This window comes from Aquarana catesbeiana, linkage group LG02 (genome assembly GCF_042186555.1).
Source record: "Aquarana catesbeiana isolate 2022-GZ linkage group LG02, ASM4218655v1, whole genome shotgun sequence".
NCBI classification, from domain to species: Eukaryota; Metazoa; Chordata; class Amphibia; order Anura; family Ranidae; genus Aquarana; species Aquarana catesbeiana.
Window position 1 is genome coordinate 336,914,874 of NC_133325.1, and position 19,983 is coordinate 336,934,856.

The window sequence follows — 19,983 nt, forward strand, 5'->3', positions numbered from 1 at the left end:
TACACTTGAAATGCCAAAAGAAGTTTTAAACCACAAGAAACCAAAAGAATTGGACAGTCAAGAAGCTCCTGGCTAATGTTCCTTTTTGCAGTGAAACGGCTATTTGGGGATGTTTTGGATAATACATCCAAAGAAATTCTAGTGGAAAACGCCCCTTTTGCCATTTTAGAAAAGGAGTAAATGTATTTTCGTTTTAAAGCTCCTTCTCCTGTGCCAGAGGCATCAGCCTCCAGGCAGTCACGGCGGCTTCCACCGTCGGGTTCAATCGAATAGGGGGAATTCTTCTGCAGTTCTCAAGGATCTGGCAGGAAGAGTGTCGAGTAGAATGGGGGACTTCCTCAATAGCTCTAGGGTACAAACTAGTTACAAGAGTTCCCATCTACTTGTTTTCTCAGATCAAACGTTTCCAAGGATCCAGAGAAAAAGAAAAAAGTCATCATGGGGGTACCCATGTAAGAACAGAGGTTGGGGTTTGATTCAAACCTCCCTTTTTTTTTTTTTTTTTTTTTTTTTTTTTTTTTCACACGGTGCCAAATCCGAATGGACATTCTGGATCTCAAAAATCTAAACTCAATTCCTGAATATAACCACTTTTTTTTTTTTTTTTTTTTTCTCGTATGGGGTCAATCCAAATCAGTTATCTCCATCCTACAAGGAGGAGAACTTTTGGCGTCAATCGACATCAAAGATGCATACCTCCTTATGCCTATTTCCTCGCTCTCTAGTAATATCTACTTTTCAAGGTGGAAAAGCTTCATTTTCAGTGTGTAGCTCTGCTTTCCGGCCCAGCTACTGCACCTTGAGTGTTTACAAAGGTTCTGGCCCCTCTTCTAGCCAGATTAAGGGCCCAAGGTATAACGATTATGGTTTACCTAGTCAATCTGTTCTTGATAGACCAGTCAGTAGCCCGCTTAGACCAAAGTATGGTCACCACATTCAACTACCTGGAATATCTAGGTCTAACTGTCAACCTAGGAGAAATCTTCTTTAAAATCATGACGAAGGCTAAAATACTTGGGTCTGATCATAGGTTCACCCAGAAAAGGGTATTCTTACCCCAGGCAAAGGTCAGCGCCATAAAGGAACTGAATTAGGTGGTCGAAGCAAGATTAATTTCTTCTATTCAACTTTGCATGAGGTTGTTGGGAAAGATGATGGCTTCGTTCGAGGCCGTCCCTTATGCTCAGTTTCATTTGAGACTGCTGCAAAACAGTATCCTATCGGCTTGGAACAAAGGGTTCAAGCTCTACATTCCTAATGTGTCTGACTCCAGAGCCTACAGCCACATCACCCTGATAGCACCCAATCTCGTCTGATCTTGGAAGCTAAGCAGGGTCGGGCCTGGTTTGTATCTGGATGAGAGACCACCTGGAAACACCAGGTGCTGTAGACTGGGTGTGCCGGAGCCTCAGTTTCTGGTTAATATCCAAAAATCTACTAAGGGGAAAATCCTTCCTTCAGTTACCTGGTACAGTCCTGGAAGAGGTGGCTGTCCAAGAGAAGTGGCCCAGATCCGAAATGGTCTTGCCCATTAACATTTTAGAAATTCAGGCAGAGCTCTTGGTCCTGAGGGCCTGAACGTTCAGCTTATGGTATTGTCCTGCAAGGATTCAATCCAACAATGCCACAGCAATGGCCTACAGTATATTAATCACCAAGGGGCACAAGAAGTTGTGTGGCCCAGAGAAAGGTGAATCCGATCATATCCTATCCTGGGAAGAAAACAATGTACTTTGCCTATCGGCAGTCTTCATTCTAGGAATAGAAAATTGGCAGGCGAACTACTTGAGTCGCCAGCAGTTGTTCCCGGGAGAATGGTTCCTTCACCCCGATATCTTCCTGTCAATATGTCAAAAATGGGGGGGGAATCCCAGACATAGATCTGTTTGCGTCCAGGTTCAACAAAGAAATCGACAACTTTGTGTCAAGAACAAAGGATCCGCTAGCATGCGGAACAGATGCCTTGCTATTCCCAGGGAATCGGTTCTCACTGATTTATGCATTCCCTCCTATTCTGCCTGCGTCCATGACTTCTTCGCAGGATCAAGCAGGAAGGGAAGTCGTTGATTCTTCTGGCCTCCAACGGGGCCCAGGAAATCTTGGTATGCATAGATCGTAAAGATGGCAGTAGGGGACCCATGGACCCTACCATCACGGGCAGACCTTCTCTCGCGAGGTCCGGTGTTCCATCCTACTCTACAAACGCTAAATTTAACAGTCTGGCTATTGAGACCCATGCTCTGAAGAAGCGTGGGCTGTCAGGTTCGGTAGTTTCTACCTTGGATAATGCAAGGGAACCGGCCTCCATAATTATATATTATGGAGTCTGGGAAACATATGTCTCCTGGTGTGAAACCAGGAGTTGGACCCCAGGAAATAGGTCAAAGGTAGAATCCTTGACTTTCTAAGGACAGGTCTCTGCCTTCTCTGTATTATTTCAACGACCACTTGCTTCGCATTCTTTGGTTCGTAACTTTATTCAGGGGGTAACAACACGGTTTAATCTCCGGTTAGGTAACCCCTGAACACTTGGGACTTGAATTTAGTTTTGGCATTACAAAACAGCCTTTTTTTGGGCTGATACGACATATTTCCTTTTTTGACAAGGAAACTATTTTATTTTTCTGGTAACCATATATGCTGCAAGAAGGGTATCAGAATTGGCTGCTCTTTCTTGTAAAGAGCCATATTCTTATTGTTCCCAAGGATAAGGTAGTATTGCGTCCTCATCCTAACTTTTTACCGAAGGTAATATCAGGTTTTTATCTAAACCAGGATATTGTGCTACCTTCATTTTTCCAGAACCCTGTTCTATGGAAGAAAAATCACTACATTCTCTTGATGTGGTGAGCGCAGTCAGTCTACGTAAAGGCGATTGCTCAGATTCTGAATCTTATGGTTTAAAGAGGTAGTTCTACCCTCTCAAATCAAATCGCACTCCTCAAGGGCTGTTAGTGCTTTGTGGGCAGTGTATCACCAAGCCTCCAATGGCTCAATTCTGCAAGGCCGCAACTTGGTCTTCAATCTATACATTTACCAGATTCTATCTGATGGATGTAAAAAGACATGAGGATGTCGCCTTTGGGCGCAGTGTTCTGCAGGCAGCAGTATAAATCCTCTGATCTCATGGTGCCCTACTTTGGTTGTGTCTCCCTCCCCTCAGTTGGCATTGCTCTGGGACATCCCACATAGTAATTTAATATGGCTCTGTGTCCCGTGATGTACGATTAAGGAAAATAGGATTTTTATAACAGCTTACCTGTAAAATCCCTTTCTTTTGAAGTACATCACGAGACACAGAGGTCCCGCCCCTCTTTCTAGTATACACGTGTATTGCTTTGCTTCAAAACTGAGATACTCCCAGTAGTGGGAGGGGTTATATAGGGAGGCAACTTCCTGTCTGAGGGTTTGCCAGTGTCCATCACCTGAAGGTGGCCTATAATCCCACATAGTAATTACTATGGCTCTGTGTCCCGTGATGTACTTCAAAGAAAAGGATTTTACAGGTAAGCTTATATATATATATATATATATATATATATATATATATATATATATATATATATATATATATATATTTTTTTTTTTTTTCAATTTATATAGGTTAATTGCTGTGTTGGCTATTCCTTAGAAAAATTGTTGAGGATCAGTTGGCAGGCAATTATAGATTTTCATAAAGTTAAAACCTGTCTGAATCATTTTTATTTACTGGTTTTTGTACTAAAAACTTTTTCTTCTTAGGAGAAGGAAGGGAAGAAAGAAGAGGCGGTGCAGATTGCCTGGGGTCGACTCTGTTTTAAAAAGTTTTCCTGCTAATGAAAAAGAAGAGAATGATAATAATTGTAAGTGTGATACTGTAGTTGTGACATGTTAAGCTGACCATAGATTAATAATTTTGAATCTTATGGCAGCAACACCTCTCAGAAAAGGATAGGGCAACAAATAGCTGACAAAGTAAGTGAGAGCTAAAAGGACATTTTGCAACTAAATTAGGTTAATTGACAACAGGTCAGTAACATGATTGGGTATAAAAAGAGCATCTTGGAGAGTCAGTGCCTAAAGTAAAGACGGGCAGAGGTTCATCAGTCTGTGAAAAGCTGCGTCTAAAAGCTGTCGAACAATTTCAGAATAATGTTCCTCATCCTAAAATTGAGACTTTAAATATATCGTTGTCTACAGTACAGAATAACAAATTCCTAGCATCTGGAGAGCTCTCTGTACACAAAGGACAAGACCAAAATGCAATGTTGGATGCCTGTGATCTTTGGGCCCTCAGATGGCAGTGCATTAACCACTTGCTGACCAGCAGTTAAATTTTTACTGCTGGCCAGCAGCTTTGTTCAGGTACGTCGGGGGGGGGGGGGCGACGACGACGACTTCCTGGTTTACAGGTGTGTGCATGCGCCCTGTGCTTCTCATGCTATGGTTGGGCACAGCACGAGTTTGTCAGCAGGCTCACAGCTGCGAACCCGCTGATGGCTGTGTGTTGTGTTAGTAAACACAACCCAGATGTGTGGGTTTTTTTTTTTTTTTTTCTCTTCCTGATTTCACTTGGGCTCCATTAACACCTTGGCATTCCGTATTGTGGGACGCCCTTGCGATCCCTGCTGTTTTGAATGGCACCAAATCGCTGTGCGAATTTTTGTCCGACGAATCGCGATAACGTGCAAGCAGAATCGCGGAAATGCCCGACGCCCAAAATAAGTTTTTTACCGCAATTCGTCGGACGCATTCATAGCAAATCGCATCATGTTTTGGTACCATTCAAAATGGCGGGATAACAAGGGTGTCCCACGATTGGCGTTGTGGCAGAACCGCGGCTATTCCGCCCGCAAAGCGGAACGCCAGGGTGTGAATGGAGCCTTACTGTTCAAAGCTGAAATGGGAAGCAAAGCCAGTCTGTGTAAAGTTAGGCACACAGTTAACCCTTACATTTCACTCCTAATCAGCCAGTGCCATTAGTACAGTGACAGTGTACAGTATTGTCGCTAGTGATGTCGAATTGTCAACTGGCATCCATCCCAGCCAGTGTCAGTCCCTGATTGCTGCTACACCTATATCTCGTTATTCACCACCATTACTAGTATAGTGTCGGTCCATGTCATGGTCAGAAGCAGGTCTTCCATTTGCATGGAAGGTGTGTTTTTAGGGTCCCTGTAGTTGCTAAGTGATCATCATCATGAAGTTGGGCACAGACCTACCTCTGATCTCTTGGGCCGGGGGGGAAAAAAAAAAAAAAAAAAAAAAAAAATCTGTTGCTGGGTTGGATTTACTGAACTCTGGTGATGGTTAGTAATGGTGCTCATATACCATTTTAAAGGCTTTCTCTACCCTTAGCGAAATGTTACACCAGTATTTGGGGTGCAACATGCTGCCCTCGTGACAGCGTGCAGGGGTTCATCTGCCCTTCAACCACTGTGTGTGTGTGTGTGTGTGTGTGTGTGTGTGTGTGTGTGTATGTGTATGTGTGTGTGTATATATGTGTATGTGTGTGTGTATATATATATATATATAAATTATTTTAATTGCTGCAGCTCTGCTAAATGCAGGTGCAGTGCTTTGGAGACTTCTTAGGAAAAGAGAAGTGCACATTTTATTTATTTATTCCCAAAGTGTTTAAACTTTCAATATAACTGAGCTTGGTTTTCATTTTGGTTAAACCTTTAATACAACTGAGCTTGGTCAGCATTTTATTAGAGGGTGGCTAAAACAAAAATGTAGAAATAGGAGTATGATTCTCTTCCTTTTTTTTCTTTTTTAACATTCTATTTTAAGAAACCTTTTGGAGCTTCAATTACTTTGTTTAGCCTTGCCATTGTTCGTGCCTTATGTGCCAAATAATGCTGATCCTAATTTATAATCTGCATATTATATTTGTTCATGTGCAAATTCTTCTTTGTAAAAATGTTTATGCTAAAAGTAAACCTTTTCCAGAGCGCATAGTCCTGAATGTTTATGTTCTGTTGTGCAGTGCTGAGAGATGAAAGTATGTATAAGACAAACACTTGAGGTAACCAGTCACTGTATTTATCTCCTAGCACTAAGTAGTTCATCAGAGGACAGCGATGAAGGGACTGATGTAGAAATAAAAAGTGAAGAAAGTGAGTTTGAAGAAAAAGCAGAAATGGTAGGTCATTTTATTTCTATGCTTCCTATTAAGAAACTAGTGATACAATGCAGTTATTTTATGATTGGTATAAATAAAATAGGCACTTAGTCTGGTAATGAAAGAATTCTATAAAAGTTATTTTAAAATTCAAGTGGGAACCAGAAGTCTGTTACCCTGTATGCTCAACTGGGCCCACGCTTTTTATGGTAAAAACCTATTTTTGCTTTACGTCTTTTGTAGAAGGAAGAGCATGAAATTCACTCGAAACGGGAAATGGAAGAAAAGAGCATTGTAATAGAAATTCCTGAAATGTTAAAAAAGAAGCTTGAAGAGGATTGCTACTACATAAATAAACGCAAACGGGTATGTTATTTCAGGGACAAGACTTTAAAGGCTTGCTAATGCAAGGATGTGGCTTCTAATAAGAGGTTATGGTGTACACGCTATAACAAGTTATATGTACTTAACTAGTATAGTGAGCTGGGATCTCACAGAATATCCTAGTGGTGTGTGTTGTGTGGGTTCTGTTTTTTTTTTTTTTTTTTTTTTTTTTTTTTTTCCTCCCAGATTGTTAGATATTTTGTCTATTCAGTTTGCTATTCCTCATTTTAGATCCTAGATTTTTGATAAACAGACGTGCATTTATCTGGAAAAATGTTTCATTGGTAGAACTGTAGCTAAGACTCTCCAATGTAGTGAGGAAATCTTCCACAGGGACACAGCGTCAAATTCCTAATATATTCCACCCCTATCAATTCTGTACAAAACTAAACCAAATAGTTTGGGCTGAAGTTCTTGAATTTATTTATTTGTATGCATTTTTATTAACTTTTTTTGGAATCCATTTATTTTTGCTTCTGTTTTTAGCTGGTGAAACTGCCTTGTCAGACCAACATCATCACCATTCTGGAATCGTACGTAAAACACTTTGCAATTAATGCAGCTTTTTCAGCTAACGAAAGAATAAGGCATCACCAAACTACTTCCAATGTCAACATGAATGTACATTATATTCCACCAGAGAAAAAGTAAGCTCTGTAATATGTTCTTTGGATTTTACAATGTATTTCAAAAGCTCTGGATTTATGTATGCAAAGGCAGTCCTGTTTATAACCTTTAGTGTCTCAAATGTTCTTTTGCAATCCTGAATTGTGTTTTTTTTTTTTTAGCACAGGAAACTCTAGGGGTTTTTTTTTTTTTTTTTTTTTTTTTTTTTTTTTTTTTTTCAGGATTAGATCCTAAAATGCTTTTGCAGTCTTTTTTGAAGTAGATATTCTTTATGCTTACAATTTATAACTTTTTTCTTATAGTGTTGAACTTTGTAAAGAAATGGTGGATGGCTTAAGAATTACCTTTGACTTCACCCTTCCGCTTATACTTCTGTATCCCTATGAGCAAGCACAGTATAAAAGAGTGACATCATCAAAATTTTTTCTTCCTATAAAAGAAGTCGTATCTTATGGCAACAGGTACATTATCAAAACGTGAGCAGGTGCTTATTATTATTATTATTATTATTATTATTATTATTATTTTCTTTTTTCTTATACTTGCCTTTTACCATTTTGACAGATGGAGATAAATGTTTTCCCAGTAATATTAATGCTTGTTTTTTATGCTTTTTTTTTTTTTTTCTTTTTTTTCTTTAGGAACCAAGAGGAAGTATCACCAAGTCCTCCGCTCCTAAACCCTCCAACTCCTCAATCCACAGATAGCCAACCTACTACTGGAGAATCCGCCACTCCTAAAAGACGGAGGACTGAACCAGATACTTTACAGTCCTTAAGACGCTCAACACGTCACAGTACAAGCTGCGACAGGATGTCGGAAAGTAGTGCTTCTCCGCAACCCAAACGTCGCCATGCAGAGACTCCAACATCAATGCCCAAATTGATCCTGCATTTTGAAAAGAGTATGTGTGTGTGTGTGTGTGTGTGTGTGTGTGTGTGGTGTGTTTTTTTTTTTTTTTTTTTTTTTTTTTTTTTTTTAATTATTATTATTCACTTCATTTTTATTTTACTTGAACCCCCACCAATCCCATGTATGTGTTTTTTTTTTTTTTTTTTTACTCTTGTAGTACTGCATTCTTAGATATTCATCCACATGCTTGAACTCATGTCTGTATCTCCTAAAGACATCAGCATTAGTTAAAGTGTGCTTGCATTTTGTTCTAGAAACACCTGTTCACAGTGGTTCATCGTCACCAATTACATTAACTCCAAGCAAAGAGGGTGGTTCCGTGTTCTCTGGACTTGAAGGGAGGCGAAACAATGAACTCAATGAGGTATTGTAGAACTGTTAACAGCCTTGTAATTTTGTTTTCTTAAATGGAATCAATCATTTTAATGGTGGTCTTCTTCCTTCTCTTTTACTTTTTTTCTTTTTATACTTTTTTTTTTTTTTAAACATTTTCTGTCTTCTCTCTTAAAATTTAGGTTTCAGCGCAGATTCTTTCTTTTTCTGTCCCTGCACCTTGTTGTAAATGGCGGTGTTTACGCTATTTAATTAGATGAGCCTGTACTAATAAAAATTGTGGAACTATTTCATGTACACTGTTGTGCTTATGAAGCCATCAGAAGTTCTGGGCTGCACCTTGGAAGGGTCCCCCCCCCCCCCCCCAGACTGAGTCGGGTAAAGGATCTGCATCTAAAGTGTGGTCATCCTTGAAATAGTTTCCTGTTATCTTATTACAGTACAGTTTTTTTATTGGTGAGAAATATGTAATTCTGACTGGTGAGCTGCAGATTTTCTCTATAGACCGTAATAGTGAAGCTTCTACTCTGAAAGCACCACTTTTTCCATTGGAGCCTAGGAAGAAAGGAGTGTGGGTGCCAAATATGCTGTAATGCCCATACCTGGGCAAATTGCATCCTTACTGAGGAAGCTGATAGGCTCAGAGAGGCATGCTGACTGACAGATGTCTGTGTGGAGAACTGAAGGAGAGCCTAAAGAGCTGATCAGTAAAGTGAGTAGGCTCGGTTCTGGTGGAAGAGTGTTACCTGAGAGACCTCCAACGCTCTTCCCCCACTCTGCTACCTTTTTAAGGTCTTCCTATGTTAGCGCCTGCATGTTGCAAACCCAAGAATCCATGAACCTGTTCTTCACTCCAGGTCAGGATTTGCAGAAATTCCCTGTGCGCCAATCTCGGGATCTTTTCGTTCACTGGCAGTGCTTTTCAGTAGGCATTTGACAGGCAGTGAGGAAAGAGGTGGTATATAGTTTCCTCACTGCCTGATTCAGCCCTATAATGCTGCGGTTGGTCCACAGAAGTGGGTGCAGTACGGGTGTACCTGGGCTTTTCATGCGGGCTACCTGAGGTTTTCCGTAGACTTTCTATTGTGTCCCTTGTTTTTGGCGTGTTTTTTCTGAAAGCGCATCAAAAGTCCTGCATGCTGCATCTTTGGTGCGCTTTCAGAAAACATGGCAAAAACACGGGACATAATAGAAAATCTATGGGGAAACTATGGATTAACTGCACAAAACTTGCGGTACTCATGCACTGTGGCCCTTCACAACTGTCCCAGTTTCTCATGTGGCCCCTTGGGAAAATGATAGTCTGTAATACAAAGCAATTACTGTATTTATTGGCGTATAACATGCACCTTCATTTTAGGAAGGAAGTTTCCAAAAAAAAACTTAATTTTTAAATGAACTTTGAAGCAGAATAAGGGTCAGTGCCCATCAATGCATCCTGATCAGTGCCCATGTGCAGCCTTACCTTTGCCCATTAATGCAGCCTCACCAGTTCCGGATTACACAGAGCCAGGATCTCCTTTTGTACTCTGCACTCGCAGTCACGCACAGCCCCGCCTCCTGGCCTGGCACCTATGATGGACAGAACACCGGTCCAATGCCGGGACATGTAACTTCTATGCTAGCAGCCGGGCCAAAAGGCAGGACTGTGTGTGACTGCTCTGTGTAATCCGGCAGCGCTTGCCCCCTCCTTCCCCTCCGAGGTGGCTAGGTATTGGCTTGTAACACGCACACATGATTTGCCCCTTTTCAGGGGGAAAAGGTTTGTGTTATACGCAATTAAATATGGTAAGTATAACTTGTGTATCCCAAAATACAGTTCTGTAAAGTGCCCAAATAAACTTCTATGATTTGGTAACAGAAACTCTAATATTGCAACAAATTATATACTTTGTAAAAATGGAAAATGAAGAAAACAACAAATGTAACAGAAACAAATAAGTTTTATAATGAATTGTCTTCTTTTTTTCATAACGCCATAGTTTATTCAAAATGAAATGGTTGTGTTGCTCCACACCAGTGCTCTTATAGTGGAGGAGCAGAGAAGGATTACTAGGGTGAAAAGTGCTTTAGACCTTTCTTAACACAATGATCATTTACCTCTGGTGATTCACCTAAGAAAGCATTTGTGTGGGGCAGTACAACCTTTTCATTATGGAGTGAGACTTTTTATTTTTCTCTTTATTTAATTTGCTGCAATATTGGATTCATTTTGTGAAATAAACTATATGTTTATGCATTTTATATAATTGTACTTCATGATACGTGGGTTATGCTCAATTGTTTTGTGTTATTGAGCAGCATTGGTGTCGTGTGGAGTGTGTTGTGTGTGTTTTTTTTTTTTCCCCCCTATGTAACACATTATTCTGTTAAGGACTGCAGAACTGTTGAATGGTTGGGTTAACATGTACTGTATTTCTTAAGTTTTGTGGGAAAGGGCTAGACTAATGCCCTGTACATACGATTGGTTTTGCCGTTGTAATAAACTCTGAAGGTTTTTCCAATGGAATTCCACTCAAGCTGTGTTGCATACACACGATCACACCAAATTCCGACTGTCCAGAACGTGGTGACGTACAACACATACGACGGGACTAGAAAACGGAAGTTCAATAGCCAATAGCTTCCGTCTCGTACTTGCTTTAGAGCATGTGTCGTTTTTGGTGCGTCGGAACAGCATACAGACGAGCTGTTTTTCTGATAATAATTTGTTCCAATCTGAAAAATATAGAACATGTTCTCTATCTAAGTCCGTCTGAATTTTCGACAGAAAAAGTCTGATGGGGCATACAAACGGTCGGAATATACGATGAAAAGCTTCCATTGGACTCTTTTTGTCAGAAATTCCGCTCGTGTGTACACGGCATAACTGTGTTTGTTTTTATTGCAGTTTGTGTACACATTAGGGAGATTTAACACTCTACACACTGTATTAATGAGAATTTTTTGGTCCAGTAGGTGAACCCAACACCCTTAGCTAAAGACACCTCATCCCAATAGGTATAAATACAAAGCAGGGGGGGGAACGGACATTGGGGGGATTTTTGCGGTGTCTAATATAAAAGTGCGCAACTACTGTATTATGAATAAAATACAATTTTTTATTAACATAACATGGTTAAAAAATGAACATAATGTTACAAAACAATGAATGGTTATAAGCAGTTGGTGGTCAAGAATCGTTTACAGCTGAGTAGTAAGTCGCAGCTAGACAAATTGCACATTAACCCGACATGTTTCGCTTTTATAGCTTCCTCAGGGGATGTGCAAAAGGCTTTAATTTTTAATTTCTACTGAGACCACTAAATAAATAAAGAGAAACAAAGTTACAACAAATGATTGAAACGGTACAATAAAAAATCAGTACAGAGATATAGATATAAGTATGAACCCAGTTGCCTGCAAAACTCAACACTTACCCTGTACAAACTTTACACCCATGAATCACCCGGCCGGAACCCTACCCAAGCCTCACAAACCGAATCCAGGGGGGTCAGTTTGGCACAGCCATAGAGGGCTGATAGGGGGACACTGAGGAACAACAAGATCACCAAAGGGTTATATTGTTGTATCAGTGACTTTAAGCGCAGAAAATTATTATATGGTGTGGTATAATAGTAATCATTATATAGAAAGGGGGGGACATAAGTCTCTTAAGTTAAATTAAATACTTACATCAGAGTCACTGATGGTATGAGTATTCTAATTGTCTGTATGGAGAATATGTTGGTAAGGCTTCAATCAAGAGACTGTGTGGAGTTGAATGCAAGGGCAGGCTAAAAGATGGTGAACAGAGTATGATAATTAATAATTAGTGGAATTAGTTTTAATAATTAAGTGAGATAATAGGGTGCTATAAATTTGATTGTGGAAAGTGATATTTAAATGGATGGTGATAGGAAACCAAGAAGTTGGGTGAACATCAATAGTGACTAGAAAGGGTGAATAGTAACCAACTAGCCACACCAGGGCACTGTGGAACCAGAAAGACTGGTTATTTGTATACACACAAGGGCAACAAAAAAAAGGAAGTAGCAGGAACCCCAAGAATGGAAAAAAAAGGGGAATGTGGAAAGCCTCTTAACAGATAAATGAGTGGTAATGAACAATAGGCAAAGGGTGTAGAAGTAAATGGAAGATAATTGATTTATTCCATAGCGTCTTACCATTACAGATTAGGCCACAATATAGTGTCTCCCTCCGGCTCAGGCTGAATGAACAGCCTGATAAGCCGGTTTAAATCGGCCCTCCGACGAGCCGGCGTGTGACGTCGCCGGCTCGACGCGGACGTAAGAGACGCCAATGCGCATGCGCGCGCGCACAGGCTGACACCCAGCCTCTAACTTTGTTGACCAGGAGACTTAGTGGCGAGGGGGAGGGGTCCAGGCACGTCCAAATCAAGTAGGAGCATCCCAGATCGCCTCCAATCACCGCAGCTCCATGCCAGCGCAGCGATGGTAATGGGGGGGGGGTAAAATCCCAGGAGGCCGAGGCCAACATGAGATTTTGGAGTGGCAGCCCGGCGATGCTGGACGTGAAACGGACCTGCTATGGAGTGGAAAAGGCAAGCCCTGCGTCCGTATGGCTAGCCGATACGAACACCCCGGGATAGCGATTAGGGGACATGGATCATGGACCAAGTGTATTCCAAGGAGAGAATGACACAAGGGACGTTCTACATGTATTTCGATCATAGAGCAATACCACATTTTGCTCAAACGCCATAAAGTGGAGTGTAAAGCAGGCAACATTACGTTCACATTACATAATTTAGAACAATAGAATCAAGCTAAATACCATATCACAAGCAGATGTATTTATGTTACCACATAAAGACAAAGACATTTAATCATCTACTGAATATAAAGTTAAAATTAATACATGCTCTACCACAAAATATTGAGATTATAAAATGAAAGCATATGGTATAATTTGTAGAATGCGCACAGAAAAGAAGCTATAGTTCTGCAAGTTATACCATGGGGGACACTGTATTAATGTTTTTATGGAAGTTTTAAAAGTTACGAAACAATTGCTCAGTGTAGAGGCAGCAAGATCCTTGGCGTTAGCCAAGGGTACAATTGCAGACCAGGAACGGCACCTCCAAAGTCATATCCGTTAGAACACCCATACATGTGTTACATTGACAAATTATTGGGGGATGACCCAAAATCATTGTCATCCTGAAGAATAGGAGAACAGTATGAGCCATGGGATGAGAAAGGAGGGCCTAAAGGTAGAGAGGAGGTATAGAAAATGGCAAGTCAAGGGTAGAGAGGGTTCAAGAGGAGGGAGGAGGGAAGAGGATTCCAGCCATATTTTAGTGAGTGTTTTATATAGTCCATTTTTTTTTGTTGGGTACCAAGCGCATATACCAATGTAATAGCAGCTTATAGTTGGCTTCCACCATAGAAGAGTTATGTGATCTGTGTACTGTGTTTCCCTGATTTGGATTCAATTTTCTTTTTCCAAGTGGAGCCCGGGTCACTTTACCATCTTAGTGAGATACACAGGTGGGTAATATTCAGAATACCCTTTCCTAGTGGAATCCGAGCACTGGCCCTTGAAAGGCACTATGGTAAGTGACAATGGCATATGATAAAGAGCACTTTGAATGAAATTTTTAAGCTGTGGGTAACAAAGCTGCTCTGAAGGAGGAACTTTTTAGGAGGTTTGGAGGGAAGGGAAAGACTTCTTCCTATGCATTGAAGGTAAAATGTACATTCTGCAAAATCCACGATTCTTCAAAACCAAGTGTAAATTTGCTGCCCCCTCAAAATAACTCAACGCGCAACCATTAATATCTAAACTGCTGGCAACAAAAGTGAGTACACCCCTAAGTGAAAATGTCCAAATTGGGTCCAATTAGCCATTTCCCTTCCCCGGTGTGTCATGTGACTCGTTAGTGTTGCAAGGTCTCAGGTGTGAATGGGGAGCAGGTGTGTTAAATTTGGTGTTGTCGCTCTCACTCTCTCATACTGGCCACTGGAATTTCAACATGGCACCTCATGGCAAAGAAGTATCTGAGGATCTGAAAAAAAAGAATTGGAGCTCTACATAAAGATGGCCTAGGCTATAAGAAGCTTGCCAAGACCCTGGAACTGAGATGCAGCACAGTGGCCAAGAGCATACAGCGGTTAACAGAACAGGTTCCACTCAGAACAGGCCTCGCCATGGTCGACCCAAGAAATTGAGTGCACATGCTCCACGTCATATCCAGAGGTTGTCTTTGGGAAATAGACGTATGAGTGCTGCCAGCATTGCTGCAGAGGTTGAAGGGCTGGGGAGGTCAGCCTGTTAGTGCTCAGACCATACGCCACACGCTGCATCAAATTGGTCTGCATGGCTGTCATCCCAGAATTAATCCTTTTCTAAAGATGATGCACAAGAAAGCCCGCAAACAGTTTGCTGAAGGCATGAAAACCTGGAACCGTGGTCTGGTGAGACCAATAAACTTATTTGATTCAGATGGTGTCAAGCGTGTGTGGTGGCAACCAGGTGAGGAGTACAAAGACAAGTGTGTCTTGCCTACAGTCAAGCATGGTGGTGGGAGTGTCATGGTCTGGGGCTGTATGAGTGCTGCCGGCGCTGGGGAGCTACAGTTCATTGAGGGAACCATGAATGCTAACATGTACTGTGACTTAATGAAGCAGAGTATGATCCCCTCCCTTCGGAGACTGGGCCGCAGGGCAGTATTCCAACATAACGACCCCAAACACACCTCTAAGACAACCACCGCCTTGTTAAAGAAGCTGAGAGTAAAGGCAATGGACTGGCCAAGCATGTCTCCAGACCTAAACCCTATTGAGCATCTGTGGGGGATCCTCAAACGGAAGATGGAGGAGCGCAAGCTCTCTAACATCCACCAGCTCTGTTATTTCGCCATGGAGGAGTGGAAGAGGACTCCAGTGGCAATCTGTGAAGCTCTGGTGAACTCCATGCCCAAGAGGGTTAAGGCAGTGCTGGAAAATAATGCTGGCCACCCAAAAAATTGAAATTTTAGGCCCAATTTGGACATTTTTCAGTCAGGGGTGTACTCACTTTTGTTACCAGTGGTTTAGACATTATTGGCTGTGTGAGTTATTTTGAGGGGACAGTAAATTTACAAAGTTATACAAAGCTGTACATCACTACTATTATTTTCTTCAGTGTTGTCACATGAAAAAAAATATAATAAAATATTTACAAAAATGTGAGAGGTGTGCTCACTTTTGTGAGATGCTGTACATAATGCACTGCCAAGGGGGCCCTGTAATAAAATGTAATCTGCAAAACTCCCCAAAGCTTAGGTTGAAATGTTGCATTCCGAGAAACCCTCGCTCTCTAATTTCTCCATGTAAACCTCAGAGAGGACACTGAATAGTTTGAGATAGAGATATATATTTACTCTAATATTGCAGTGTGTGTTGGAATAGACTTGGGTAGGCTCCTAAATGGATAGAGACGTTTAGAAATGAGGGTCATTTTTGGGGCAGTGATAGCCCTAGCTGCAAATCTTATATTTTTATAATATGCAGCCCTGGTTCATATTGATGCAATTTGACATTTCAAATCTGCAGCAATTGCCCCATCCTAATCGGTGCAACGCCGCATTTGCGGCACCGCGCTGATTCCCAAAATTAGTTTCTGTACTACTTTTGGCCATTTGGGGGTGCGATTTCCATTAACATCTGTGCAACAACCCGCACAGATGTCTCTGAAATCGCCCCCGAAAGTCAGGACTAACATGCGGGAATGAAATTGAGTTCAGCTAAACTCGCACAATTTCATTTCTGCAGTCCGTGTGAACCAGGGCTAAAGTTTTCATATGACTGAGCTGTATGCCCGAATAAGGATTTCTTGATCTCCAATGGAATGGGAAGATGGTTTGTAGCACCTGCATGAGAGATGTTGGAAGTTTAATGCTGAGCATGTAAAACTTGGTTTTAAAGAGGAAGTAAACCTCAGGCTGATATTAGGGCTGCAACTGATTATTTTCATTATCGATTAGTTGGCCGATTATTGTTTCGATTAATCGGTTAATAACCTTAAAAAAAAGTGTAGTGTATAATTTAGTTAATATGTAAAGTTTAAAAAAAGGCAATTTATTCCTAAATATCTTTATACGCAGGGGTAAATATAAATAACCAACTGTTTGGTTAGGGACTAAAATCTTTAATCCTCCCTGAGAATAACAGACAGAATAGATATACTCTATTAGAGGTTGAATTGGTAAATATCATCAGACTCAGATCAAATTTTTTTATTTAAAGAAAAAAAAATTCTAGACTGTTTTGCAGATTTTCAAACAGAACTGTAATATTACATGCTTTTCTGCAGCTTCTCCATTGAAGTATATTGAACCAAAAAGCACCCTTTCCAAATACACAGCAGCTGAAAAAAGCATAGATGTGAACATTAAATGAACTGTAGTGCATTTCTGCAAAAAGCACCAAAAAAACACATGGGTGAGAACCAGGCCTAAGACATTTAATAACATAATGGAGTTAAAAAAAACAAAAACAAATTAGCCCTTCGTTTTTTTACTGTGCAACAGTGAAAGTAATATTTACAGTAGAGATTGTTTGCTCTTTTTGTACTATATAGGGCTAATTTTTAGCTTTTTTAACCCCATTATGTTACTGGCCGATTAATCGATTATGAAAATAGTAATCGATTAATTTCATAATCGATTAGTTGTCGATTAATCGATTAGTTGTTTCGGCCCTAGCTGATATCATCATTTAAATTTTGTTTTTTCCTGACCTGTAAAGTAAAGGCATAATGTACTAGTATGGATCGCATACTGGCACATTATGTTAAACTTGCCTGCAAACGAAGCCCTCCACTGATGTGTTCCTTCCGGGTCCGTGGACTCTAGATGTATGACTGGCCAAAGCCGCGTGACGTCACTCACACGAATGCGCGCAGGAGCTGCCGGTCACGGCACAGGGCTCTTAAGAAATTGCATGGGTGAATGTTCCTTCAGAGCACATACGCTGATTACGTCATCGGCTGCATATACAGTAAATACCTCCTAAACGGTGCACGTTTAGGAGATATTTACAGTACCTGTAAGTAGGGCTTGCCTATAGGTACAATTCATCTATGTAAATTTACAACCACTTTAACTTAAAGACCAGAAAGTATGGATCATCTCTTTAGCAAATACGCCGTCGGGTAGAGATTGGGGAAAAATAGGGAGAAATACCCAACATATGGGCGGTGGGAACACACAGCAATTGAAATGAAAACTGTGATGTTCCTCGGCGCTCTGATCATCCGGCCGCCAATTCCTCTCCTCTCTTCCCCTGCACGGCAGGCTACATTGTTGGGCATGGGCAGGCTGCATTGTTGGGCACGGATAAAATTGTTAATGTTTTTATAACTTAATTCTGCATAAAACATTGTGTCAAAAACAAGTGTCATTTCATGAGATAATTTTGAGGGCGTGTTTAGGGGCGGAATTGGGGGCAGGGTAGGGGTTGGGTGGGACAACTGGTGGCGAGTAACCCTAGGGGCCTGGCTAGTAGCTCAGGACTTGACATTTTGAACCCTGAGTTGCCCATCATTTTAATCTTGCTATACTGTAGCAATGGCAGATGCTATGTAGTTTCATAATTTGGTTAATATGTGTCTGTTCTTTCCTTCCTTTCCCCAACATCCCAAATAGTGTATAAATAAGGAACAGGCTCCGCTTATGTTTCTGTGCAAACCACGTCCACTGGTGCGTTTCACCCCACCCATCGGGGTTTAGTCATAGAAGTTCTTTCTTTAGCACTGTTGGATATGAAAGCTGAAGAAAGAGAAGCAGACCGAATTTCTCTTTAACTGCATAGCATGGCAAAGTTACCATTTTATAGAGAACAGCTAGAGTTACCCATAAATATGGTAAAATCATATGTTATTTTGAGTCCCCAAATTGGTTGTCTACTGTTGGAGGTAACATTGATCAATCAGATTAGAAAAAAAACTGTCCCAAATACATTTGTTCAGCGTTTGCCCTTGATAAACCGACACTATCTCTTGCTTCATCCTTATCCACTATTATTGGTTTAGCAGGTTTTGACTTTTTTTTCCCCCATTCTAACTTTCTTTTTGTCTGAGTATTGTCAAATGCATGGCCAATTGCCTTTAAAGTGGATATAAAACCTCTCCCATACCCTGTGAAGTAAACAGCCTCAGATGTTACAGAGATGAAACAAATCTCCCTACATATGTTTTACTTGTATATCTGTTGTCTTGCTATATTCTTTAGAAAGTGCACATCATGATAGAATTTGTTTTTCCTGTTCCAGCAGGTGGAGGGGAGTCTTGGTATACACTGTGACAGCTGATTCGAGGAAAGGCACAACCCCCCACCCCCCTCCACATAGGCAGAGGAGCGAAGATACTTTCAGAGCTGTGCTGTGAATAGACCAGCTCTCTGCTAATCTATTCATAGCACCCACCTTGACACACATTTGCAGCTGCTTTTATCTCCTGTGTCAGAACTTGTCAGAAATTATCATGCTGATAACAGATGAATGAAACAGCAGAAAGACATGGGACTTAATGCTTTTGGAGAGAGATAAGAAAACACTGCAGATATATATGTCCAGGTCATATGTCATTAATCAGGTTTACATACACTTTAAATCTATGGGAGGCTTAAGGGCCAGTGAGTGAGAAAAACCTCACATTAATTCAGGTTAAAAAAAAATGCTGTTTTTTGGGGGGGCGGCTAACATATTAAAATACAGCAGATCTCGATGAAGTTCAGTAAAGTGTGACTGAATGCAAATATTTGTGCAGTCTGTAATGTATGTGTATGCTTTGCCTGGATATTGATCTGTACAATTTTGCAGTAGCACTTGATGGCAGACACAAGATTATATCAAGATTTTGACTATATTTCTACCCTGAAATTTGTTGTACTTCACCTTTTCGAAACTTGTTTGGCTTGGTGATGTTTTACAGTTTGGTTAGAATGGAAATCTCTGCTACCCCCTACTGTTTTATATTCTTGCAGCAGCTCTCATAGTAGCAGTCTGATTAGCTAACAGACAAAAATGCTTCAATATATATAGCATAACAGGATCAGGGTTATCTACCTAATGAGTATAGCAAGTTTGATTTATGTTCTGTTTGCACTCCTTTTTGTAGTAATATTTGAAGAGTGTTCAAATGTATTGCTAAAAGGACAATTACACATTTAATTTTGATCTAGCAAAACTGGTATAAACCTTCACCTGATCAAATTCAAATATACTTCCAGTGCAAACTAAAGCTGGTTCATGTTGTGGCTTGGCAACGTTCTCATCCTCCAGACAGTGGCACCCTCTGCACATGCATGAATACTTAGTCACAGAGAGTCATGATTTTCAGTTTGCCTGCTCAGTGCCAGAGGTTAAAATTCCATGGCAGTAAAAGCCGATGAGAACTTCATCGAAGGTATAATAATGGAGTATGAGGGTCATACATATAGTTGGCTCAAGAATGCACTTGCCCTTTTTGGTAAACCCTTATTTGTCTTTTGTGTACTGCAGTGTTTTAGGACCTGTTTTTGTGCAAGTCTTAACAAAAAATTAGATGAAGAGTTATTATAATGTAGAGCTGCACGATTCTGGCTAAAATGAGAATCACGATTTTTTTTTTTTTTT

General features: G+C 40.6%; 1 protein-coding gene and 1 non-coding gene across 3 annotated transcripts in view; both read left to right on the plus strand.

Moving 5' to 3' along the window:
• Nucleotides 1–19,983, plus strand: part of MSL3 (MSL complex subunit 3) — a 47,228-nt gene that overhangs the window by 11,721 nt on the left and 15,524 nt on the right. The window contains exons 4-10 of one of the 2 annotated variants that reach the window (XM_073614848.1): nt 3,742–3,842; nt 6,039–6,127; nt 6,350–6,472; nt 6,977–7,137; nt 7,420–7,593; nt 7,759–8,021; nt 8,284–8,393. In XM_073614848.1, coding sequence (XP_073470949.1) covers nt 3,742–3,842; nt 6,039–6,127; nt 6,350–6,472; nt 6,977–7,137; nt 7,420–7,593; nt 7,759–8,021; nt 8,284–8,393 — 1,021 coding nt within the window. The remainder of the gene's footprint in view (nt 1–3,741; nt 3,843–6,038; nt 6,128–6,349; nt 6,473–6,976; nt 7,138–7,419; nt 7,594–7,758; nt 8,022–8,283; nt 8,394–19,983) is intronic. The other variant, XM_073614849.1, reaches the window with a different exon arrangement.
• Nucleotides 1,275–1,393, plus strand: LOC141130578 (5S ribosomal RNA). Its single transcript, XR_012242353.1, has one exon. It is a non-coding gene; the product is annotated as a 5S ribosomal RNA (ribosomal RNA).